The 27,361-nt window shown below is 45.8% G+C and overlaps 1 protein-coding gene and 1 long non-coding RNA gene across 2 annotated transcripts; both read left to right on the forward strand.

The window, feature by feature from the left end:
• Positions 1–669: 669 nt before the first annotated feature.
• LOC26532857 (gamma-aminobutyric acid receptor subunit alpha-1-like) lies at positions 670–26,112 on the forward strand. The gene is given in 5 exon segments (XM_033384963.1): positions 670–974; positions 25,346–25,399; positions 25,445–25,482; positions 25,740–25,946; positions 25,949–26,112. Coding segments are annotated over 5 exon segments (675 nt in total). The 3' UTR covers positions 26,020–26,112.
• LOC117184730 (uncharacterized) lies at positions 10,869–11,975 on the forward strand. Its single transcript, XR_004470163.1, has 2 exons — positions 10,869–11,105; positions 11,370–11,975. It is a non-coding gene; the product is annotated as an uncharacterized lncRNA (long non-coding RNA).
• Positions 26,113–27,361: the final 1,249 nt, after the last annotated feature.

Here is a 27,361-nt window from a genome sequence, read left to right on the forward strand (position 1 = left end):
TCAGTGTTTCGTGAGCCCTCAAGCTCCGTGTCGTGTTCGAAGCTTCGTTCAAGACGTCCTCACAGGTGGCCTTGAATGACACACCTGCACAGGCTTGCCTTGACTGCCGATGTTAAACAGATGTATCGCTAACGTTATTGTGTCCGACTTTTACATCGATGACTTATTGACTGGTGCTGCATGCGTAAAGTAGCTAAGGGCAATAATAATAATAATAAGTCCAAAGTGTCTCACGTTCTTCAGACCGCCGGGTTTAAGTTAACTAAGTGGTTTTTGAACTCACCCGAGATCACTGCATATGAGAGCACAGATAAACCCATTACAATCTCGGATTTAGAGTCGACAATGGCATTAGGAATCTCTTGATTACCTACTGACGATGCCTTAAGTTCAAAACATGCAATTCATTTGTGAGTCTCCGAGCGACAAAACGGAACATATTATCGGTGACATCTAAGTTGTTTGACCGTCTTGGTTTGCTAAGTCCTATCGTCATAATAGGCAAGATCCTATTGCAGGAACTTTGGCTTAAAAAACTAGATTGCGATGAGTCGATTCCGTTGCATTTGGTAACAGAATGCAATATGTTAAAAAATACACTGTCTCAATTGGAAGACATATGTAAATCTCAGTTTGTGTATTCCGATCCGATGTCACCGGTTCAAATACATGAACCCTTTCGCTGTTTGCAAATCCGCCCAATACAATACAATAAATACTTTAAGGGTTTATGTGCCCTGCATTTTGATCGTGGTATTGTATTGGGTATAATTTTGGATACATCTTGAGGCCACTAGCGACCGTGTCGGTCTCTGTGTAACAGCAGTTCAAATACTATCAACCATTAGTTTGGACTCACGGACTGACTTTCCAAAAGTCAAATATGCAACTGCCCTGGACTGCTTCCTTCTGATGAGTTTTCTCTATTTCATAGCCACTTTGCTAGAATTTGCAGGTGTTCATTATTTTACTAGGTCTGATAACCTAGCTCGTGAGGTGGCTCAAAGGGGGCTTAGCTGAGGCCACCGGACGGGTCGCGGTTTGCGGATAGCGGAAGGCCTACCTCGGTAGGTGAGCTGCGAATAAGCGGGCATTCCTTATCCCCAAATGCCTACTGGAAGTAATCCCAATCACGGAAAGGCAGCGGCCCAAAGGACTGACCCTACCGGCTCTACAGCAGGTAATACCTGCAAGATGGAAGGTCCCTGTGCGAACCCGAGGGGGTCCCATCCCGAATCCGGAGTGGGTGGTAATGCAACTCCCAAAGCTGACACCTTGGATAGGCAGCTAAGCAATATTGTGGCTGTCCGACCTTCTGGTACAGCGGAATGGGATGACTTGCCGTCAATAAGCGCCAAAAGCCAAACGCTACACCTACGCCGAAAAGAGGAGTCCTGGGCACATAGTTCATCGGCAAAGCCAGCCCATCAGCCGACTGGCTAAAGAAAGTGGAATTGGCCTCGGCTGTGCTCCCGGAGTTCACCTTAGAGCAGAAAAAGGTGGGTCTCCAAACTAAAAGGCAGCGCTTGCAGGAGACACCGGACCGGTGGAAAAGCGCTCCAGAGTGCTGCCCAACGTCTCCTTTGCGCAGATCGGCAAGGAGAGGATGCTAATCGTAGTCCTCGACAAAGTCATCGCAGAGGAGGGAATACCAAGGAGTCAGTGGAAGTGGGTGGAAGCGGCACTAGCCGACCGCTGCTTCGATCTCCTCGACGTAGACCCAGGACCACCACCAGTCTACAAGGATATGGGGTGGTTCCAGAGCAACAGCAAGACAATTAACTTGCGAGAAAGCACCTAAATATCTTTCTGCTCCATAATTATAATTATTATAGGAAAATGACCCTCCCAACGACCTTGTTCGCAAACTAGCCAATAATAGCGAAGAGTCGTTCAGAGACCTGCCAATAGGTTGTGATGCCAATGCTCATCACACCCAATGGGGGAGCACGGACACAAATGTAAGGGGTGACTAACTTTTCAGCTTCATCCTGGACTCAAACTTATTTATTTGTAATCGGGGCAACGACCCCACTTTTATAATTAAAAATTGGCAGGACGTTATCGACCTCACGATAGTGCCAAACAAAGTATAAAACAGAATCAAGAGTTAGAAAGTCCTATAGGACCATTCCTTCTCGGACCATTGGTACATCGAGACCGAGACCGAATACACCGACTATATCAATCCCAGAAAAACCAACTGGGAAATATATAGCACAACCCTGGAGAAACTACACCCTCCTAATGGCCCTATATGCCCGAACAAGAAAGACGACCTAAGCCGTCTTGTGAACAAGTTCACGGAAGCATGCAATAAAGCCTTCAAGGCAGCATGCCCTCCTAACAGACCAAGGGGGAAGAAGAAACCCCCTTGGTTGTGAAAACAGTTAGACATCCTCCGCAGAAGCTGCAGGACTCTCTTCAATAGAGCCACAAAATCTAACGAGGATACTCACTGGGCAGACTATAAAACCAGTCTAGCACTATATAAAAAAGAAAAAAAGAATGGCAAAAAGAGCCTCCTGGCAAAAATGTTGCTCCGAGATCGAGGAAACGTCGCAGGCCGCAAGACTCCGGCAGGTTCTCTCAAAAACTGCCCCTTCGGTAGGTTACCTTAAAAAGAATGATGGTACGTGGACCAACTCCAGTGAGTAGTTCCTACACATTCTACTAGACACGCATTTCCCAGGGTGCACAACCATCGAGCCGGCACACCTCCCAGGAGAGGGACCGGTAACCTCAATGGACCAGATCCTAACAAAACGGAACATAAACTTGTCAGTAAACAGCTTCAACCCGTTGAAATCACCAGGCCCGGACCAGGTAATCCAGTCCTAAATTCAGAAGGCCGGGGACAAGCCATCAACTGGCTAAAAAGTATCTTCAGGAAGATACTGGCGGTATGTACATTACCACAAGCTTGGCTTAAGGATAGTTTTCATCCCTAAAGCAGGTAAAGCCTCACACTCAACCTCGAAAGCCGCTGGACCGGAGTCAACGTATAATTTAATTTGGAAAAAGTCTTCCGAATTTTCATTGGCGCCCGAGCAGGGACATCGGCATTCAGCATTTTCGTGGAAATTCGCAGTGACCTACAGTGCATCTTCGTTGGCTCGGCACAAGTCATTGCTTTCTGTTCTGTTGCGAATAGAGCTCTAGCTGGCTGGTTGCGCCTCTATTTGGTCACTGGTCTCAATTTTTGGTACCTTTTTGAATTGGAATACCAATTAAATAAAACATAAAGCAATAAAATGAACCAAAGTGAACAGCCAGAAACATAAAATAGTTATATGTGGAATATTTTTCAAATGAAGAAAACTGCAAATTGATGAGGGTTTACTGTACTCGCTAATCATTTTGCGAAGTACCGCTTATTGGTGCTGCCTCTACTTCGGTAACGCTATCGTTGCGCCAAATTGTGCATAATTTGGCGGCGTTTGGTTGTGTGCATTGGCAGCATAATTTGTGTTTGTTTCGCTGAGTTAAACCCTCGCCCATACATAGTTTTTGGAAAACATTTTAATGTGTACATTGGCATGATAATTGTCAACTTTTCCGTTGCTGTTGTTGAAAATTTATCTATTGAAGCCGATACAATTTTTTGTGGAAATTTCTTGTTTTTTCGTTCTGTTGTAAATCAATTACCAAAGAAGAAGGAGGGGGTTCAAAAGTCCTGCAAAAGTTAGTGACAGCAATGCAAAGACACGATACGGTGATGGGCGATCTAAGGCGTGTGAGAACGGCATTTGAAGAACAAACTATTTCGCTCAACTCTCTTAAAATTAAATGCAGACTCGAACAGACCGAAAATTATTGTAAAATGTTGATGGATATACAGGAAGACGTGGATTGTTTAAATCCCAATAACAATCTACGAGCATCGGTCGAGGATATGAGCTGAGTGTAAAAACTTTATAAGCCTTTTCGAGAGTTTGGTGCATAGTGACCCAATACTAACAAATGTGGAAAAATTTAACCACTCACTGAACACTTTGAACACTTGAACATTGACGATGCATTGGTAACAGTTAAGGCGTGAAGAAAATGATTAGAAAGCTCTTGATAGTTTGAAGGAGGTTTACGATAAAAAATATTTGATCTTTTCTGATACTTTTTCATAGTTGTTTGACATTCCCAGCACAACAAAAGCTTCTGCTTCATTCCTAAGGTCTCTCATTAACACGGTGTCAGCTATCTATTCCTCTCTGCAGTCGTTAGGAAGTGAAAGAGACATAAATAGCGCGATGCTAATTCACATAGCATGTCTAAAATAGATCCCACAACGAAGTATCGGTTCGAAGAGCAACTGGATTAAGATAATCTACCATCTTGGTCCGAGTGCACAGCCCAGTTGAATCGGGGCTATCAGCATATAGCTGCCGAAGAGTCAAGTGAAGGACCCACTTAATGTTTAGTTTCATGTGCAAAGACGGATAGGCCAGCTGATTCGAAATGTAGCTATTGTCAAGCGGGGAATCATACCATAAGCAATTGTCAATCGTTTAGTGCTCTTTCTGTTCTTCAACGGTTCGATATCACCAAGCAACTCCGACTGTGCATAAATTGTTTGAAGCCAGGTCATACAGTGACGAGGTGCAAGACAGCAATTTCGATTAAATCGTTTTGCAGTCACAGCTGACATCTCCAAAATGTATAGGCAAGATCAGGTCGCCGAAGAAGACCGAAATTTCCAATTGATTCTGTGGAGGAAGAAGGCTAATCTTGTTGTTCAAACGTATCGCCTGAACACGGTTACTTATGGGACAGCCTCAGCTCCATTTCTGGCCATCCGCTGTCTCGTCGAATTGGCAGACGTTTATGCTGAGTCGCATCCTGTTGCATCACAAGTCATAAAAAGTGAGTGCGCAGCACTCCAGTTATCATCTTTACGGGCTCAAGTAAAACCGCTTCTGAACAAATTCATGATCGAAAGTGTAAACTTTTGGTCGGACTCCCAAGTCACCTTGTACTGGCTGGAAAGGGATCCAGCCACGGCAGCAACGTTTGTGGCAAATAGGGTTGCTGAAATGCAGAAATCTTCAAGTGGTGTGATTTGGCGGCACGTTCCTACTGAGCAAAACCCAGCCTATTTAGTGTCACGTGGATCAGACGTAGACGGTGTAAAGTGCTCATTGTGGACTGATGGTCACCAATTCCTGCTCAGGAATTCTAAGGAGTGGCCATGTCTACATCAGGTTGAGTTGTCCCCAGAAATGGAACGGTCGGAAAACAAGAGGTGTTTGGCGACACATTCAGTGGCAAAGTGTCAGGCCAATGAGTTCATCGAGTTGATTGAAAGTTGCTCTTCTTTTGAGAAATTGCCTTGGAATATGGAATTTGTAAATGGGTTCCTTCAAGGAAGCAAGCGTAGTCGAGAGGTCGTTCTGTCAGCTAAAGAACTTAAGGTCTCATCACCTGTCACCGCATCTCCAGCGACTCAACTCTTTCATACATTCGAGCGTGCTCGACGGAGAAACGCTTCGACTGATTCGTGTGTGAGGCAGGTTGCTCAACGCAGAAATTCCATACGACGCCAAATTTCCTCTGCTCCAAAGTCATGGTTTCGTTACTAAGGCACCAGGTCTGGCTAATTAATGCTCGAGAATCATGCACAAGGATCCTAAGAAATTGTGTGAACTGTGTCCGATACAAGCCAGTCCTACAGGGACAGATCATGGGAAACTTGCCAGCTCATAGAGTGCGAAGAGCTCGCCCCTTTTTGATTTGTGGGGTAGATTTCTGCGGCCCATTCTAGGTGTCACTCAAGAGACAGGCCCCCTATTAAGACATATGTAGCCGTCTTCGTCTTTTTTTTATCAAAAGCTGTTCACCTGGAGCTTGTTGCAGATTTGTCCTCAGATAGTTTTGTATCTGTTTTTTCGAAAGGTTCATCGGGAGAAGCACTAACGCCAGGGCACCTGCTGATCGAGCAGCCGCTTCTTTCGCTGCCGCCCGAATCAGATCAAGACGACAGATGCAGAAGGGGAAGCATCAGTTTTGGCAGGGCTGGTCCAAGGTAGTCTGATTATCCTGCAGGAGCGTCAGCAGTGGGCCTCCAAAGGGCCAGACTTGGACATTGGCTGTCTGGTGTTCGTCCACTAAGACAACACACCGCCACAGAAGTGGACCACATGAGTGGTGGCCGCAATCGTGGGAGAAGATGACAGAGTATGCGTGGCCGATGTGCGAACACCCACAGGCATAATTAAACGCCCCATAAACAAACTGGAAAAACTGCCAATAGACGGTTGAAGCACCAGAGGTCTTCAACGGGGCCGGAATAATGTAACAGCAGAACTTAATTACATTACTACATAACTAACTACATAGCTTGCCGTGTGCGAGGATGTGAGCAAAGCTTTTGTTGTACTGCTCTCTGAGCATGCAAGATCGGCTCTGTGTTGGAGTCGGGGAGTCAAGGATAGCAAGTTACTATTGCTATCTCTGGCCGTCAGCCGTCGGGTGCTATAGGGGGATAAACGGATGTCGGGTCGGCTCGTCACAACTGTAGACTTGGAAAGGGGCACGGGTGCCTCGGGTTCATGGCTTGCCCTGGATCCAAGGCGACTGTGCTCCGTGTCATAGGATACAGGTGGGCACGAGCGAACCGGCACCCGCCGTAACTGTACACACCGGCGGAAGTGCGACTATACTCTCCCCGTGAGGGCGGCTGGAAACAGGTCCTGGTACGGTCATGTCTCTGCCAGGATGCTGGCGAATTGTAGTCGGGCGGAGAGAAGAAAACTCTCAGTGAAATAACCCCAATCCAAGGTGACACTGTCATATGCCGAGGGATGCATGGCCGAGGGGATGCTCGGTAGCTTATATACGGACTCTGGGTACCTGCCGACCTCCAATTTTAATAAGGCTTCCCGGGGCACGTGGGCTATGCCCCGGGCGACTAACCCCTTCCCGCCTACTCGTGGGACCAAATATGCCAAATCTAAATATACAAACAAAAAACACCGCAAAGGAGCACGGCACTCCTCCTAAAGTGCCGGAGGGAAAAGACCATCCCTCTACAAACGCATCTGGGAAACCAGTGCCCAAAAAGACGGGGAAGGAGACTAAGTCGGTCCACCGTCTCGAGGCAGCAGGCGCTGTGAGGAGAGGACCGAAAAGCCAATCGGGCCAATCCACGTCGGGGGGCCCCAAGGGCGACCCGGTTACCGGGGGGGCGACCATGCAGAGCGATATCGCGGCTGGCGGACCCCTTGGGACCGGGAACCCCTTGACAACCCCGGCAGGCGGCGCCTCTGCCTCGAAAGATAGGCCCAAGTTTCAGGACAAAAGACGTGCGGCCTTCATCCTGGGCAACGACGACCCGGTGTTCCTGGCGTCTGCCCAGGGAATCGAATCTCGGCGATGGGCCAAGACAGTCCTGCCCGACTACCAGCCAGCCAAAGCTGGCAAGGCCACAGCCAAGGCCCCAAGCAAGCGGCAACGCTCGGCGGAGGACACCGCCACACAAGTCCAACAGGCCAAGAGAACAAAGACATTGAGCAACCGCTCGTTTGCCGAGGTGGCGAGGGGAAAAACCCTGATTGGAGTCCTAGACAGGGGCTCTAAAGACGGGCAGATCCCTAGGGACAAGTGGCACCTCGTGGAAAACGAGCTCCTAGACCGTTTCCTCCAGGAGTTGGAGGAGAATGGAGGACCACCGCCCAAGTGTGAGGACGCCGGGTGGCACCAAGGCAGGGTGAAAGCCATCGCCTGCCAAGATGCTCGCTCGGCGGCCCTCTACGCGAAGGCGGTAGCGTCGCTCAAGGAGGTCTACCCAGGAGCCCAGCTGGAGGTCGTGAAGTGGGAGGACATCCCCAGCAAGCCGAGGGCCAGAGCGTGGGTCTCGGCGAAGCCTGCAGAGCCGGATAAGATTCTCCGGATTCTGCAGGTCTGCAACCCCCACCTTCCCACAGCCGATTGGAAGGTGGCCAAAGTAGAGGAGAGCAACGGGCAGAGGCGCCAAATTATCCTCGTCCTGAATGAGGAGTCGGTCAGACTTCTCCACGACACGGAGGGCGCTGTGGACTACGGCTACAAGAAATAGTCGTAGTACAATACAAGTCCGACTCCAAAGGCATGCAGCCGACGGTCGAGCCAGACCTGGAGCCCCCGGAGATCCCTAGTACGGAGATCAAGCCTGCGGTGTCAGACGTGGCATCAGTGGGTTCGGATGACATTTTAGATGGTTACGTCTCAGACGTGAGCGATCTCACTAGGGATCTCAAACACATCGGGGTCGCGGAGGAGTTGGACTCTTCGGAGAGCGACCACGAAAGGACAATGGTGGAGGTGGACCTCAGGAATGTCACTGATACTCCTGCAGATAAAACTCCACCATTGTAAGGCAGCATGCGCTGCTCTTCTGCTCCACCTAGCCAAGGGTGGAGCCGACATAGTCCTCATTCAGGAGCCCTGGATCCTCGGAAATAGGGTCTCTGGTCTGAGGACTCCTGACTATAAGCTATACGTAGCTGACTCCGCAGGTAAAACTCGCACCTGCATCCTTGCAAAAAGAGATTTGCACTTATTTTTGCTCCCAAATTTCAGCAATGAAGACCAAACAGCAGTGAGCCTCGAAGGCCAGGGGTGCTCACTGAGAATCTGCTCCACGTACATGGGTCACGACCAACCAGACCCCCCTCCACAGGCGCTCAGGGCGCTAATCACAGACTGCGAGGCCAAGGACATCGGCCTAATCGTAGGGTGCGACGCCAACGCACACCACTGCCAGTGGGGAAGCACTGACACCAACGAAAGGGGTGAGTACCTCTTCAACTATTTACTGACCACTCAGATGGTCCTTTTAAATAGGGGGAGTGATCCCACCTTCATTATTAAAAACCGCAAGGAGGTCCTGGACCTCACACTTGCCTCTCACGAGTTACACGGGAACATCGTATCCTGGAGGGTCCTGGAAGAGCACTCCTTCTCGGACCACAGGTACGTGGAAACCGTATTCTCTTTTTCACTACCGAGACCAGCTCAATTTCGTAACCTTAGGCGGACAAACTGGGCTCGGTACTCAGACCATCTCTGTCGTGTTCTCCCTGAGACTCCACCTGAGGAAGAGATCTCCAGGGAAGCCACGAGTCATCTTGTTAAACTATTTACCGACGCCTGCAATGAGGCGCTCGATAAATCCTGCCCCTCTAGCAAGAGCAGAGGCCGGAAGAAACCTGAATGGTGGAATCCGAAACTGAGGGAACTCCGGAAAGCCTCCCGAAGACTCTTCAATAAAGCTAAGGCCGAAAACGCTGAGCAGAACTGGGCCGATTACAAGGCCAGTCTGTCAGTTTACAATAAAGAACTGAGGAAAGCCAAACGCGCCTCATGGCGTAAGTTCTGTAGCGACATTGAGAATAACTCGGAAGCCTCGCGCTTCCGCAAAGTTCTCTCGAAGACTACACCCACTCTGGGCTACCTGAAGAACGCCGACCAATCATGGACAACGTCCAGTAATGAGTCGCTAAATCTTCTCCTTAGCACCCACTTTCCCGGCTGCGATGAAAACAGACCACACTACATCGCGGCTCCCTCCGTTGCCTCAAGTGGTATCATGAACCTGCTAAGCCAGGAGAACATTTCGTGGGCAATAAAAAGCTTCAAACCATACAAATCCGTGGGACCAGATGGCATCATCCCTGCCCAACTGATTCACGCTGGACAAAAAGGCACTAGTTGGCTCAAAAGGATATATGAGGGAATCTTCTCCCATGGATATATCCCGGAAACCTGGCTTCATACCAAAGTCGTCTTCATCCCCAAGGCAGGCAAGCCCTCGCACACTGCCCCCAAAGATTTCAGACCCATAAGTCTATCGTCCTTCCTTCTGAAGACGATGGAACGGCTTTTGGGGATGCATCTCACGGTAAATATTCCGCCTAGTCTATTCTCAGACTCCCAGCATGCCTATCGGAAAGGAAGATCCACCGAAACGGCCCTACACACGATCACATCAATCATACAAGCGTCCATCAACTGTAAGGAATACACCCTGGTAGCCTTCCTGGACATAGAAGGCGCCTTTAATAACATCCTAACGACCGCCATCACGGGTGCACTGACGGAACTGGGGGTTGACTCCCGGACGGTGAGCCTGATCGATCAGATGCTACAATGCAGGACGGTTGAAGCATCACTGGGGACGTCAACGTCCACCAGATTTGTCAGTAGAGGCACCCCGCAGGGCGGAGTCCTCTCGCCCCTCCTATGGAACGTGGCAGTGAACGAACTGCTGCGGGAGATAGAGGGGGGTGGCTGCCGCGTGGTGGCGTATGCGGACGATGTTGCTATAGCATTCTCGGGTAAATTCCCGCAGACGCTATGTGAGTGCCTGACAAGCACTCTCATGAAGATGTCAAAATGGGCAGACAAATGCGGGTTAGGCGTCAACCCGTCTAAAACGGAACTGGTGCTCTTCACTAGGAAGTACAAAGTACCGGCACTGATTCCCCCAAGACTATGTGGGGAAGCGCTAATCTTCAGCAACAACGCCAAGTATCTTGGTCTAATCCTCGATAGAAAGCTCGATTGGAAACTGAGCATAGAGGATAGAGTAAAGAAGGCCACAGTAGTGTAGTATGTGCATATATTGAGTGTACACTGTACCCAATGGTTAACAATAAATGTATCAGCAACACATTGTTGCAGTACACAAACAAAACCACTTCAAGTGAGCGTGCAATATGATCGCCGCTTATGCGCTAAGCTAAGTCAGCATTCCCACGCTGACCACTTGAAGCATATATATATATACACATATGTACATACGGCTCTTGCCCTCTCGATTATGCTGATAAGACAAATATGTATGAAGCCGCTCCGCTGTTGGCGTAACCGGCAGCGCAGCTATGCGGTCTGAGTTATAAGAATAAATTCAATAAAGACATTCTTAAAACCGAAGTCAAACGGCACAGACGTGCCAGTGTTATAATTGTAATATTGACATATTACATGGCGACCGTGACAAGTGTCACGAACATGTAGAACATATGTTAAAATAAATCACATAAGAAAAAAAGCGGAGAGCGAGCGGCGAGAGCGGACAACAACAGCAGGCACCACTGGAAGCAGCAGGAAATGGAGCGGAACTGAACGCAGTAAGTAGAGTGGTATGTGTGGCAAAAGAGGCGGCGTAGTAAAACGCCTGAGAGCCAGAAGGGCAACACTACTAAAACTGCTAAATAGCAACGATAATTTGCCGTGGAGCACATCTGTGAAATTACACACAGAGCTCGATCACATCAAATTGTTGCTAGCAGAAAAGAAAATGAAAGAGCCAATGCACACAACCACCTACACTGCAATACGAAATATCAGTAAAATATTAACCGTAACTCCACCACCCCAAACGACGGAAATAGCAAAGCCAAGGAAGACCTGCCCGAACGACTGCGAGGGACCTCTACACTCGCCGCATTGCGAGTACACCTGTGCAGCCTGCACCGGTGCCCCAACAGAGAAGCAGTAGCAGCCTGTGCAGCCAGCACCGGCCTCGTCTAGCGCAACAAGCTAGACCCGGAGCAGTGAACCGACAGCGCTTCCTAGAGCGCCCACCGCCAAACAAAATTTTTTTTAAAAAATGCCTGCGATGCATACAACTTAACTGTAAGATCTAAAATTGTAAAATTGAGCGGAATAACATCTGCCCAATTAGAGTGAGGCCTGTAAAGCCACACAAACACTAGGCAGGAAGAAATGTAAAAAAAAAAAAAACTGAAAAAAATATATATAAATTATAAATGAATTTCAACAATTAACAAAGAATCTATACAGTAGTATAAAAGAAAAAAAAAGGAAATTTGTTTTTGTATATACATATGTCACGAACAAACAAAATAAGTAAATTTGAAGAAAATTTAGAAAATTTTTACACAATGGGTTTAGTAGATGTAAAATCGGTAGATTCGACAGCGAATGTAATAAACAAAGTCGAAGTCAATAACACCGACCTAAAGCTAATAACAATACTTATTGCTATTATTTTCATTATAATCATAGGACATCTATTATATAAATTGTATAAGCTACATAATAGATGCATAAAGAAACGCTATCAAAGCCGGGCAGATGACCTGGACAAAATTTAAAACAAATTTATAATGGTAACGAAAATTGGCCAAAAATAAAAGAAAAAGTCCAAAACGAATCATGAATAAAAATATGTCATTATTTGATTGAAAACCTATAAATGTTTTTGCACATTTTAATAATTATTTTAAAATGAAATGGAATGGCAAAATATTAATGCCGCATTAGTTAAAATAAAAGAAAATTTTGATAAATCATACAAGTGCCTAGCACAAAATAGGAATATTTCAAATGAAACTATAAGTAGACACGCGACACTATTAGTTGCATGTTTTAACCAAGCTCGTTCCCTGATACACGACAATAAAGAAAAGTTAAATACTCAGCATTGGTCGTATGTATCAAGATTTTTGAATAGATTAAAAACAAATTTAAATAGCATCAAATCAAAATATTCACTAGACATAACTATACCTTCGATTTTGAATACTCCAGTATTAGTCGAGGAAGACACAAACACAGATTTAGAGGGCGAATCTGAAATCGCAAGCGGTTCAGATACACATATAAAAGAAGAAGACCTAGGCGACCTTACGATACCAGCGGTAATCACACTAACCAATCTAGTTGATTCTGAATCAGAGTCTATTACTGAAGTGAAAACTCTAAAAATGGCCATGTCACAACTAGAATTTCTTAAGCTAGCCGCTTCACTCATACCTGAGTTTAGTGGAAAGCCTGAGAATCTACAAAGTTTCATTGATGCTCTTAGCTTAGTGGATTCACTTAAGGGAACACATGAAACTACAGCAGTCAACCTAATAAAAACTAAACTCAAAGGCCATATTCGAAACTTAATCACCACTGAACAAACAATAGTGTCCATAATAGACAAACTAAAAAGCGGTATAAAAGGCGAATCAGCCAAAGCAATATCAGCTAAATTGTTCAATCTGCAGCAAAAGCAAAAGACGGCAAGTCAATATATTCAAGAAGTTGAACAGTTGACAAGGGCTTTGCAATCGGCACATATGATTAACGGTGTATCGCAAGAATATGCCGAAGAATTGAGCCTACAAGTTGCTGTAAAATCAATCATAGGAAACAGCACAATTGACGAAGTTAGGTCTGTAATGAAATCACGAAATTTCAATACAATGAGTGAGATTACAACTGTGTTCGTCGATAGTTGCACAGACGCAGTAGGACACCCAAATACAGTCCTATATGCTGCACAACAGAGATATAACACTAACCGAGCGTATAACCGCGGAAACTACCGTGGAAACTACCAAAATAATAATTATGGCAACAACAGAGGTAGAGGCCAATATAGAGGAAACTATAGAGGCCGCGGTAACTCATACAGAGGCCATAACAATAATAATGGCAATAACAACAATGTGATAATTGCCCAGAATGAATCGGGAAACTCACAACAGCCCTTAGGTACACAGCAATAGACAGTAAAAAGGTTCATTCGATTAATCTTAGTATAAATATATTCGTAACATTCACAAACGTAGCTACAGGCAAGAAATTAATATTTTTAATAGATACTGGTGCAGACATATCCCTGTTAAAAGACAGTTCAGACACTTTTAATGACATAAACAAAAACAACAAAATAAATATTCAGGGAATTAATCAAGGATTAATTCAATCTAAAGGAATGACATCCTTAGAAATACAAACAACTAAATATATAATTCCACACAACTTCCATATTGTCGAATCAACTTTTTCTATACCGTGTGATGGAATTTTAGGAATAGATTTTATTAAAAAATTTAATTGTCAACTAGATTTCACACCTTCAAAAGATCTGCTCATAATAAGACCTGACAATCTAAACTACCCTATTTATGTTCCCATAAATTACAGCTCTGGTAACAATACAATAGTGTTACCAGCACGATCCGAAGTTGTCCGTAAAATTGAGTTAACTTCAAATGAAGATAGCATTTTTATTCCGAACCAGGAAATTCAACCTGGTATATATGCAGCAAACACAGTCGTAACAACTGCAAATGCATTCGTCCGTTTACTTAATACAACTAGTACCGACCAAATGATCAATATAAATAAGTTGAATTATGAACCATTAGCAAATTATGATATATCCGAAATAAATAATGAAACTAGAACGAACGATGTTATATCAAAGTTATCTAAAAATTTTCCAAAACTATTTAATAAACAATTAAAAGAACTTTGTTGTAACTACGCAGACATATTCGGACTTGATACCGAATCAATAACAACCAACAATTTTTACAAGCAGAAACTAAGATTAAAAGATAATGAACCTGTATATATAAAAAATTATAGAAATCCTCATAGTCAAAAAGACGAAATCCAAGCTCAAGTCGATAAACTAATCAAAGATAGAATAGTTGAACCGTCAGCCTCAGAATACAACAGTCCACTTTTACTAGTACCAAAGAAATCCATAGACAACAAAAAGAAAAAATGGCGATTAGTAGTTGACTATCGCCAAATTAATAAAAAATTACTATCCGATAAATTTCCACTTCCTAGAATCGATGATATCTTGGATCAACTAGGAAGAGCAAAATATTTCTCTTGCCTTGACTTAATGTCAGGATTCCATCAGATTGAGCTAGACGAAAACTCTAGAGATATAACATCCTTTTCAACGAGCAACGGCTCTTATCGCTTCACGCGATTACCATTTGGTTTGAAAATAGCTCCCAATTCATTCCAAAGAATGATGACTATCGCATTCTCTGGACTTGAACCATCACAAGCATTCCTCTATATGGATGACTTAATAGTAATCGGTTGTTCCGAAAAACACATGCTTAACAATTTAATTAGTGTTTTTGACATGTGTAGGAAACACAACTTGAAACTACATCCTGAAAAATGTTCATTTTTCATGCATGAAGTCACATTTTTGGGTCACAAATGCACAGATAAGGGAATCTTACCAGATGACAAAAAGTTTGACGTCATATTAAATTATCCAGTCCCACATGACTCTGATAGCGCTAGACGTTTTATAGCATTTTGTAATTACTACAGACGATTCATCAAAAATTTCGCCGATTATTCTAGGCATATAACAAGATTAAATAAAAAGAATGTTCCATTTGAATGGACTAATGACTGTCAAAATGCATTTGAATATCTTAAAGCTCAATTAATAAAGCCTACTCTGTTACAATATCCAGATTTTACGAAAGAATTTTGTATAATCACCGATGCTAGTAAGCAAGCCTGTGGTGCAGTGCTAACACAAGCCCACAACGGGACTCAACTCCCAATAGCTTACGCATCGAGAGCATTTACCAAAGGAGAAAGTAACAAAAGTACGACGGAACAAGAGTTAACAGCTATTTATTGGGCAATCACCAAATTTAGACCCTATGTCTACGGAACTCATTTCATAGTAAAAACAGACCATAGACCACTAACATTTTTGTTTTCAATGACAAACCCCAGTTCTAAATTAACGCGTATGAGACTTGAATTAGAGGAGTATAATTTTACTGTAGAGTACCTAAGAGGCAAAGATAATTTTGTAGCCGATGCATTGTCACGGATAACAATATCTGAACTAAAAGACATACAAAATAAAGTCCTGAAAGTCACTACCAGGTATCAAAGTAGACAAAAATTCTGCGCAGAAAACAACAAAGTAGAGATGCCAAAGCAATCTACCGAAACAGCTTCTCAGCCCAACGTATACGAAGTCATTAATAATGACGAAGTACGTAAAGTAGTTACCTTGCATATAAAAGATATGCTATGTTTCTTTAAACATGGTAAGAAAATTATAGCAAGAATTGATATTGGAGATTTATATACTAATAATGGAAATATTGACTTAGGACAACTATTTCCAAGGCTAGAAAAAGAAGCCGGTATATTAAAAATCAGCCAATTGAAAATGGCACCGTGGGAAAATATCTTTGAAAAGGTTTCAATAGATAATTTCAAAATTATGGGCAATAAAATATTGAAGACATTGAGAGTAGCGCTACTCAACCCGGTGACCACATTAACAAATGTTAAAGAGAAAGAAGCTATATTGTCTACACTACATGATGATCCAGTACAAGGAGGTCACACAGGCATTGCAAAAACCTTGGCCAAGGTCAAAAGACATTATTACTGGAAAGGTATGACTCGCGATATAACAGAGCACATCCGGAAATGTCAGAAATGTCAAAAAGCAAAAACAACAACAAATATAAAGACCCCTTTAACAATTACAGAAACCCCGATGAAGGCTTTTGACAGAGTGATAGTGGATACAATTGGTCCACTACCCAAGTCAGAAAAAGGCAATGAATATGCAGTCACGCTCATATGTGACTTGACTAAATATCTAGTTGCTATACCTGTCGCAAATAAAAGCGCAGCAACCGTTGCAACGGCAATATTTGAATCATTTATTCTCAAGTACGGTCCAATGAAGACGTTCATTTCGGACATGGGAACGGAATATAAAAATTCAATTATAAACGATTTGTGCAAATATTTAAAAATAAAAAATATAACATCAACTGCACACCATCATCAAACTGTTGGAACAATAGAAAGAAGCCACAGAACATTTAACGAATACATACGATCCTATATATCAGTAAATAAAACTGATTGGGACGTATGGCTTCCATATTTTGTTTATTGTTTCAATACAACCCCCTCTATGGCACATAATTATTGTCCATATGAGTTAGTATTTGGTAAGACTAATAATCTACCAAAATATTTTGATAGCATAAGTAATATAGAACCTATATATAACATAGAAGACTATGCTAAAGAAAGTAGATATAGATTAGAAGTAGCATACAAAAGAGCAAGAAATATGCTCGAGTTAAATAAACAGAAAAATAAGGAAATTTATGATTTAAAAACTAGGAACATAACGCTATCAATAGGAGATAAAGTTCTACTAAAAAACGAAGTAGGCCATAAGCTAGATCTTAAATACACAGGGCCCTATATAGTTGAAAAAATCGAAGATAATGATAATATAGTTATTTCCGGAAATAAGAATAAAAAACAAACAGTTCATAAAGATAGGTTAAAATCTTTTAATTCTTAACAGACACAAAATAAAACAAATAAAATACAAAAAAAAAAAGAAAAAAAAATTTAATTATACAAGATGTGCAAAAAGATATGTATACACAAAAAAAAAAAAAAAAAAACATTAAATACATTACAAATACAAAAAATTTTCAAATCAAAATTTTTTTTTATATATATAAAATAAATTTAAGTAAAATAACTACATTTAATTACGTTATTTTTCAAAAGGAGGGAGATGTAGTATGTGCATATATTGAGTGTACACTGTACCCAATGGTTAACAATAAATGTATCAGCAACACATTGTTGCAGTACACAAACAAAACCACTTCAAGTGAGCGTGCAATATGATCGCCGCTTATGCGCTAAGCTAAGTCAGCATTCCCACGCTGACCACTTGAAGCATATATATATATACACATATGTACATACGGCTCTTGCCCTCTCGATTATGCTGATAAGACAAATATGTATGAAGCCGCTCCGCTGTTGGCGTAACCGGCAGCGCAGCTATGCGGTCTGAGTTATAAGAATAAATTCAATAAAGACATTCTTAAAACCGAAGTCAAACGGCACAGACGTGCCAGTGTTATAATTGTAATATTGACATATTACAGTAGCCCTCTATACTTGCAAGAAAGCCATCGGACTAAGATGGGGAATGACCCCCTATATAGTTCGGTGGCTTTACACCACCATCATACGACCGATCATGCTCTATGGAGCGGTAGTATGGTGGCCAGCCTTAGACAAAAAGACATGCCTCAACAAACTCGGCAGAGTTCAACGCATGGCAGAGCTATGCATAACTGGCGGGCTACGCACTACTCCAGGGGAAGCCCTGGATACTGTGCTGGACCTCCTCCCCATAGATCTCATGGGAAAGAAAATGGCAACACTTTCCGCACTCAGAATGAGAGAAGCCGGACTGTGGAAAGCGTCCGCGGTCGGGCACTCGGGAATCCTGACGAGACACCCGCAATTACCAGAGAGGACAGATTATTGTGTCCCTACTGATCACCTCTCGACGCCTTTCCAGGTATCAATACCACTTAGGGAGGACTGGGAGATGGGCGAACCAGGCCCCGCAAATGCGGTTCACCTCTACACTGATGGCTCAAAGTTAGACGGCCGCGTGGGAGGCGGAGTCTACTGCAGCGAGCTGAACATCAGTCATTGCTTCAGGCTCCCGGACCACTGCAGTGTGTTCCAAGCGGAGGTTGTAGCCATCAAGGAGGCCATTTCCATCGTCTCCAAACTATTTCAAGACACGCACTTAGTGTGCGTTTTCTCGGACAGCCAAGCAGCTATTAAAGCTCTAGGCTCAATATCGTCGAACTCAGCGACTGTAAATGACTGCCGCAGGTCTCTGCACGAGATCGCAGAGCAGTTAGACCTCTTCCTTATATGGGTCCCAGGCCATAGGGACATCGAGGGGAACGACGCCGCCGACGAGCTAGCAAGGCAGGGTACTACAATTCCTCTCCTTATGGAGAGGGAGCAGGTAGCGATGCCTCTGGCTACGTGTAGGCTCCTCACGCACGAATTGTTTGAGCAAAATGCCAATAGGAGATGGCAGCAAACAGCTTCCTGCAAAATCTCAAGATTGATATGGCCATATCGATCGAAGAAGCGCTCAGCCGAGCTGTATAGTCTCAGCAGAGCACAGTGCTCTGCAGTTACTCGAGCCATTACGGGACACTGGCAGATTGGCACTCATGCCTCTAGACTGTCAATCCCTCATAACGACTTCTGCAGGAGTTGTCGCGACGAGGAAGAAGAGGAATCGGTCGCCCACTTCTTCTGCCACTGCCCAGCCCTTGGAAATCGTCGTCTTCGTTTTCTCGGGGCTGCTTTCCTAACAGACATTTCGGACCTGTCCGAAATCAAACCGGGGACCTTGTCCAGATTCATCCAAGCCTCCGGATGGGACTGCCCTTAATTTGCAACAGCCTGTTTCTCCACGGTTTCTAGGCACTGGGAAGGGGCACACGCCCATGCGGCACCACAACGGACCTTCTATAGGTCCAAGTGAGCTTGGGAGGGTTTCATCACTCTCCCAGGCTACCGCCTGAACCTAACCTAACCATTGCTATCTCTGGCTGCGACCAGTCGAATAAATACTTTGAAGTCGACCACTTGTTTTATTGTTCTGCTATTTCCTGAAAATTTGAAGTCAAAAAAATCGCAGCTAGAGCCCGCTGGACCGGAGTAAACGTATAATTTAATTTGGAAAAGTTTTCCGAATTTTCAGTCCGGATGGACAGAATCGCGGACTGGGATTAAATTCCTCGAAAACGGAACTTGTGTTATCCACAAATAAATACAAGGTCCCGCCCCTCAACCCCCAATACTAAATGGAAACAGGCTCTCCTTCAGCGATAGTGCCAGATACTTAAGGTTGGTAATTGAAAAAAAGCTTAATTGGAACCTGAATTTCAAGGATAGAGTGAAGGCAACGACAGCACTCTACAATTGGGGCCCCTAAACTGGGGCATGAACCCAAGCATAGTCCAATGGATATATCTAGCAATAGTCAGACCTACGGAGCTACCGTGGCCTGCCCTAGGTTAGGTTAGGTTCAGGCGGTAGCCTGGGGAGTGATGAAACCCTCCCAAGCTCACTTGGACCTGTAGAAGGTCCGTTGTGATGCCGCATGGGAGTGTGACCCTTCCGAATGCCTAAAAGCCGTGGAGAACAGGCTGTTGCAAATTAAGGGCAGTCCCATCCTGAAGCTTGGATGAATCTCGACAGGGTCCCCGGTTTGATTTCGGACAGGTTCGAAATGTCCGTGAGGAAAGCGGCCCCAAAAATACGAAGACGACGATTTCCAAGGGCCGGGCATTGGAAGAAGAAGTGGGGGACCGATTCCTCCTCTTCCTCGTCGAGACAACTCCTGCAGGAGTCGTTATGAGGGATGAGGCATGAGTGCCGATCTGCCAGTGTCCCGTAATGGCTCGAGTAACTGCAGAGCACTGTGCTCTGCTGAGTCTATACAGCTCGGCTGAGCGCTTCTTCGATCGATATGGCCATATCAATCTTGAGATTTTACAGGACACGGTTTGCTGCCATCTCCTATTGGCATTTTGGTCGAACAATTCGTGCGTGAGGAGCCTGCACGTAGCCAAGGGCATCGCTACCTGCTCCCTCTCCGATAGGAGAGGGATCGTAGTACCATGCCTGGCTAGCTCGTCGGCGGCGTCGTTCCCCTCGATGTGCCTGTGGCCGGGTACCCATATTAGGAAGAGATCTAACTGCTCTGCGATCTCGTGCAGAGACCTGCGGCAGTCATTTACAGTCGCTGAGTTCGACGATATTGAGCCTAGAGCTTTAATAGCTGCTTGGCTGTCCGAGAAAACGCACACTAAGTGGGTGTCTAGAAGTAGTTTGGAGACATTGGAAATGGCCTCCTTGATGGCTACTACCTCCGCTTGGAACACACTGCAGTGATCCGGGAGCCTGAAGCAATGACTGATGTTTAGCTCGCTGCAGTAGACTCCGCCTCCCACGCGCCCGTCTAGCTTTGAGCCATCAGTGTAGAAGTGAACTGCATTTACGGGTCCTGGTTCGCCCATCTCCCAGTCCTCCCTAGGTTGGATTGATACCTGAAAAGGCGTCGAGAGGTGATCACTAGGGATACAATAATCTGTCCTCTCTGGTAATTGCGGGAGTCTCGTCAGGATTCCCGAGTGCCCAACTGCGGACGCTTTCAACAGTCCGGCTTCTCTCATTCTGAGTGCGGAAAGTGTTGCCACCTTCTTTCTCATGAGATCTATGGGGAGGAGGTCCAGCACAGTATCCAGGGCTTCCCCTGGAGTAGTGCGTAGCCCGCCATGGTATAGCATGCTATAGCAACATCTTCGGCATACGCCACCACGCGGCAGCCACCCCCCTCTATCTCCCGCAGCAGTTCGTTCACTGCCACGTTCCATAGGAGGGGCGAGAGGACTCCGCCCTGCGGGGTGCCTCTACTAACAAATCTGGTGAACGTTGACGTCCCCAGTGATGCCTCAACCGTCCTGCATTGTAGCATCTGATTGATCAGGCTCACCGTCCGGGAGTCAACCCCCAGGTCCGTCCGTGCACCCGTAATGGCGGTCGGGAGGGTGTTATTAAAGGCGCCTTCTATGTCGAAGAAGGCTACGAGGGTGCACTCCTTACAGTTGAGGGAAGCTTCTATTATCGATGTGATTGTGTGTAGGGCCGTTTCGGTGGATCTTCCTTTCCGATAGGCATGCTGGGAGTCTGAGATTAGACTAGGCGGAATATTTACCGTGAGATGCATCCCCAATAGCCGTTCCATCGTCTTTAAAAGGAAGGACGATAGACTAATGGGTCTGAAATCTTTGGAGGCAGTGTGCGAGGGCTTGCCTGCCTTGGGGATGAACACGGCTTTGGTATTAAGCCTGGATTCCGGGATGGGAGAAGATTTCCTCGTATATCCTTTTGAGCCAATTAGTGGCTTTAAGTCCAGCGTGAATCAGTTGGGCAGGGATGATGCCATCTGGTCCCGCAGACTTGTATGGTTTGAAGCTTTTGATTGCCCAGGAAATGTTCTCCTGGCTAAGCAGGTTCATGATATGACTTGAGGCAACGGAAGGAGCCGCGATGCAGTGTGGTCTGTTTTCAACGCAGCCGGGAAAGTGGGTGTTAAGAAGAAGATTTAGCGACTCATTGCTGGACGTTGTCCATGATTGGTCGGCATTCTTCAGGTAGCCCAGAGTGGGTGTAGTCTTCGAGAGAACTTTGCGGAAGCGCGAGGCTTCTGAGTTATTCCCAATGTCGCTACAGAACTTACGCCATGAGGCGCGTTTGGCTTTCCTCAGTTCTTTATTGTAAATTGACAGACTGGCCTTGTAATCGGCCCAGTTCTGCTCCACGTTTTCAGCCTTAGCTTTATTGAAGAGTCTCCGGGAGACTTTCCGGAGTTCCCTCAGTTTCGGATTCCACCATTCAGGTTTCTTCCGGCCTCTGCTCTTGCCAGAGCGGCAGGATTTATCGAGCGCCTCATTGCAGGCGTCGGTAAATAGTTTAACAAGAGGAGTCGTGGCTTCCCTGGAAATCTCCTCCTCAGGTGGAGTCTCAGGGAGAACACGACAGAGGTGGTCTGAGTACCGAGTCCAGTTTTCCCCCTAAGGTTCCGGAATTGAGCTGGTCTCGGTAGTGAAGAAGAGAATACGGTTTCCAGGTACCTGTGGTCCGCGAAGGAGTGCTCTTCCAGGACCGTCCACGATACGATGTTCCCTGATGTTCCCAGGACCGTCCACGATACGATGTTCCCTGTAACTCATGAGAGGCAAGTGTGAAGTCCAGGACCTCCTTGAGGTTTTTAATAATGAAGGTGGGATCACTCCCCCTATTTAATAGGACCATCTGAGTGGTCAGTAAATAGATGAGAAGGTACTCACCCCTTTCGTTGGTTTTGGTGCTTCCCCAATGGCAGTGGTGTGCACTGGCGTCGCACCCTACGATTAGGCCGGTTTCCTTGGCCTCGCAGGCTGTGATTAGCGCCCTGAGCGCCTGTGGAGGGAGGTCTGGTTGGTTGTGACCCATGTACGTGGAGCAGATTCTCAGTGAGCACCCCTGGCCTTCGAGGCTCACTGCTGTTTGGTCTTCATTGCTGAAATTTGGGAGCAAAAATAAGCGCAAATCTCTTTTTGCAGGGATGCAGGTGCGAGTTTTACTTGCGGTGTCAGCTACGTATAGCTTATAGTCAGGAGTCCTCAGACCAGAGACCCTGTTTCCGAGGAACCAGGGCTCCTGAATGAGGACTATGTCGGCTCCACCCTTGGCTAGGTGGAGCAAGAGAGCAGCGCATGCTGCCTTACAATGGTGGAGGTTTATCTGCAGGAGTATCAGTGACATTCCTGAGGTTCACCTCCACCATTGTCTTGTCGTGGTCGGTCTCCGAAGAGTCCAGCTCCTCCCCGACTCCGATGTGCTTAAGATCCCTAGTAAGATCACTCACGTCTGACACGTAACCATCTAGGATGTCATCCGACACCACTGATGTCACGTCCGATACCGACACAGGCTTGTTCTCCATGCTAGGGATCTCCGGGGGCTCCAGGTCTGTACGGTACTACGACTACCTTCTTATAGCCGTAGTCCACAGCTCCCTCCGTGTCGTGGAGAAGTCTAACCGACTCCTCGGTCAGGACGAGGATAATTTGGCGCCTCTGCCCGTTGGTCTCCTCTACCTTGGCCACCTTCCAATCGGCTGTGGGAAGGTGAGGGTTGCAGACCTGCAGAATCCGGAGAATCTTATCCGGCTCTGCAGGCTTCCCCCTCTGGCCCTCGTCTTGCTGGGGATGTCCTCCCACTTCACGGCCTCCAGCTGGGCTCCTGGGTAGACCTCCTTGAGCGATGCTACCGCCTTCGCGTAGAGTGGCGCCGAGCGAGCATCTTGGCAGGCAATGGCTTTCACCCTGCGTTGGTGCCACCCGGCGTCCTCACACTTGGGCGGTGGTCCTCAATTTTCGCCAACTCCTGGAGGAAGCGGTCTTGGAGCTCGTTTTCCACGAGGTGCCATTTGTCCCGAGGAATCTGCCCGTCTTTAGAGCCCCTATCTAGGACTCCAATCAGGGGTTTTCCTCTCGTCACCTCGGCAATCGAGCGGTTGGCGGCCCGATTGGGTTTTCGGTCCACTCCTCGCAACACCCGCTGCCTCGAGACGGTGGACTGACTTAGTCTCCTTCGCCGTCTTTTTGGGCACAGGTTTCCCAGATGCGTTTGTAGAGGGATGGGCTTTTCCCTCCGGCACTTTAGGAGGAGTGCCGAGCTCTTTTACGTTGTTTTTTGTTTGTATATTTAGATTTGGCATATTTGGTCCCACGAGTAGGCGGGAAGGGGTTAGTCGCCCGGGGCATAGCCCACGTGCCCCGGGAAGCCTTATTAAAATTGGAGGTCGGCAGGTACCCAGAGTCCGTATATAAGCTACCGAGCATCCCCTCGGCCATGCATCCCTCGGCATATGACAGTGTCACCTTGGATTGGGGTTATTTCACTGAGAGTTTTCTTCTCTCCGCCCGACTACAATTAGCTAGCATCCTGGCAGAGACATGACCGTACCAGGACCTGTTTCCAGCCGCCCTCACGGGGAGAGTATAGTCGCACTTCCGACGGTGTGTACAGTTACGGCGGGTGCCGGTTCGCTCGTGCCCAACTGTATCCTATGACGCGAAGCACAGTCGCCTTGGATCCAGGGCAAGCCATGCCCCGTTCCGAGTCTACAGTTGTGACGAGCCGACCCGACATCCGTTTATCCCCCTGTAGCACGGCCTGGCCTGCCCTATCAAAAAGGACAATCAACAATCAGCTGAGCAAAGTTCAGCGAACTGCCGCCCTTTACATCAGTGGAGCTCTTCGAACCACTCCAAATGATCCGCTGAACGCCATGTTATGCCTCCAGAGCCTTGACCTTGCAGGAAAAGAGCGAGCAGAAATGGCGGCAATACGTCTTAGAGACTCTGATCAAGTGGTACCTTAGCAAATGGGTCACTCATCCATTCTAAATAACAACAACATTGTCCCAGTAAGAACGGACAATCGAGTTCCAGGGGAGTACACAGAGACTCCCGTCAACACTATCATCGCCCACAGAGAGGAATGGCTCGAGAGACTCCCAGGCCCAGATGGTGCGATAAGCATCTTCACGGATGGCTCGAAGCTGGACGGTAGGGTCGGAGAAGAAATCTACTCTGAACAGCTAATCATAGAGTGCCTTATGGCTTCCTTATTCCTTCAGGCTTCCAGCCCAGCTAAACATCTATAGTGACAGCCAAACTTCAATCAAATCACTTAATGCGATTCCGTCTTACGCGACCACCATGGCAAACTGCCGCAAATCTCTGCAAACTAGGCAGGAAAAGGTGCAGCGCAGTCATAAGTTCCCTTACAGGGTACTGGCTAATAGGCAACCACGCCAACAGGCTGGATGCCCCACATAATAGACAGGGGAGGCAGTGGAACACCTGTTCTGCTCCTGTCCAGCTCTCAGCAGAAGAAGGCTACAACACTTAGGCTCTGCCTTTCTAACCGACATCTCGGAGATGTCTACACTATGTCCCGGAAAGATCGCAAACTTTATGAGAGCATCTGGCTGGAACAACTCCTGACATGAAGTCTGACTTTGCAGGAAGGGAATGATCCCATGCGGTATTGCAATGGGCCCAAACCGGCCTAAGTGTGACGGGCTACGAGCGAGCCTGGCAACCGCCTCTACCTAACCTTATTTTAGTAAGCTTGGCATTGGCGAAATACCACGACTGGAAGAGCACTTGGAAAATATCAGGTAAACTAACATAGCGCATGGCATTGAAGCCAACAAAAAAGTTAGTGACGAGGATATAGAAGATAATGGTAGCGATGAGGCCAGTGAGCAAATGAACTCACAGAATGATATTTGCGTTTGTTCGGAAAATGACACTCTTGAATTCGAATCTGCAGAATCATTACCAACAGCACTAGATGACACTGCTTTTCGTAAACGGAATGCCCTCACATGTCCTATCTTTACCGTAAGTTCATAAATACATACATATTTATATATGAATATATTCTCTTAATTATTTAATACCGTTCTGCTGCTGCATTCTGTTAATGAATACATCTTTCCCTCTCTTCGCGTGGAGCCACCATGGAACGAACCACGCAAACGGAACCCCCCGTCATTTCGCGTATGCGACAGATATGACTCTGCCTCAAGAGTGACGACCAGTTCCGAAAACAGCGTGAGTGTGACGCAGCTGCAGAAAAGACTGAACAAGGTCACAACGTAAGCTATGTAAACAGCGTTTCGCTAATCGATCGCTTCGCGCGCATTGCGTTTCCGATGTCATTTTTAATCTTTTATACTGGTTGGCCTACGGAATGTATAAAAAAGAGTTTTCATGGTCCACTATAAAGACATAGCTTTCTTCGACTGTAGTTGTTTTCTATAATTTATTTGGCGTCAGGTTAAATAATGTATCTTACTGCAAATAGATGGTGGGTGCCTTATGAAAGTTGTAACATGAAATAAATTTAAATAAATTTGTATACCTTTTTTATTATGATTGAAAAACTGACGAAGGGGCACAAAAACTATTTTATTTATTTAAATTATATTTTAATGAGTTCTAACAACCAGGCTTTTGAATCGCCAACAAAAAAAAAGGTTTCTATATATGTATGTGATATGAAAAGATATAAAATTAATCCCGAACTCTTTCCGAGCCTTCGTTTTTTCTCCGAAACGTTTCTAACATTCTTTATGTTTTCTACTGGAAGCAAGGATACAAACGGTTTTAATAAAAACGAGGGGGAACGTTGTGAGTTGCTGTGGACACCGCAACTCTACATTTATAACCGATACTTCGTCAGTATGGCTCTCATCCGGCAGACGCCGCTAATATCACACGACACGACAAAGAGTGCGTGCGAGAGAGACAGAAAATCAGTCTGAGCGTGACGTCGGGCTTAATTTAATTGCGTAGCCAGTGCAAATTGCTTTGTTTCCTTTGGCTATAAAAACTATCTGATCTGATCCAGATTCCGCAACCTAATAGATATGATCATTATCTATGATTCTGCGTTTTTAGTTTTCTCAAATCTGCAATATTGTGGATGCAACAGATTTTCGTCCTTTGTGGGGGCGGAAGGGGGTGGGGTGAAATTCTGAGATATACGTTTTATAGTGACATCTTAAAGGAGTGTGTGTACCAAATTTGGTTACTCTAGCCTTAATAGTCTCTGAGATTTGTGGTTGCCTCAGATTTTCGTCCTTTGCGGGGGCGGAAGGGGGTGTGGCGAAATTGTGACACAAAACGGTCCGATATCACAGGAGTGCGGATACCAAATTTTGGTTGCTCTGGCTCTTATAGGTTCTGAGATCCTTGAACTTATATTTTTCAATTGGCAAACCCGACCAAGAAACCTGTGTGTTAGAGAGAGATAGAGCGAGAAAGAATGAAATTGTTTTCTTGATTCTGCCTATAATAATTATACGATCTGGTTCAGATTTTGCACTTTAGAAGATATAGTCATTCTCTGCGATTCTGCGTTTTTAGTTTTCTCGTATCGTCGAAATTGTGGATGCCACAGATTTTCGCCCTTTGTGGGGGCGGAAGTTGGCGGGGCGAAGTTGTGAAATATTCTTGTAGCAGTGACATATTACAGAAATCTGGATCCAAAACATCGCTGCTCTAGCTCTTATAGCCTTTGAGCACTTGGCGCCGATAGGGACGGACAGACGGACAGACAGACATGGCTCAAT

Source organism: Drosophila pseudoobscura, chromosome X, assembly GCF_009870125.1.
Source record: "Drosophila pseudoobscura strain MV-25-SWS-2005 chromosome X, UCI_Dpse_MV25, whole genome shotgun sequence".
NCBI classification, from domain to species: domain Eukaryota; kingdom Metazoa; phylum Arthropoda; class Insecta; order Diptera; family Drosophilidae; genus Drosophila; species Drosophila pseudoobscura.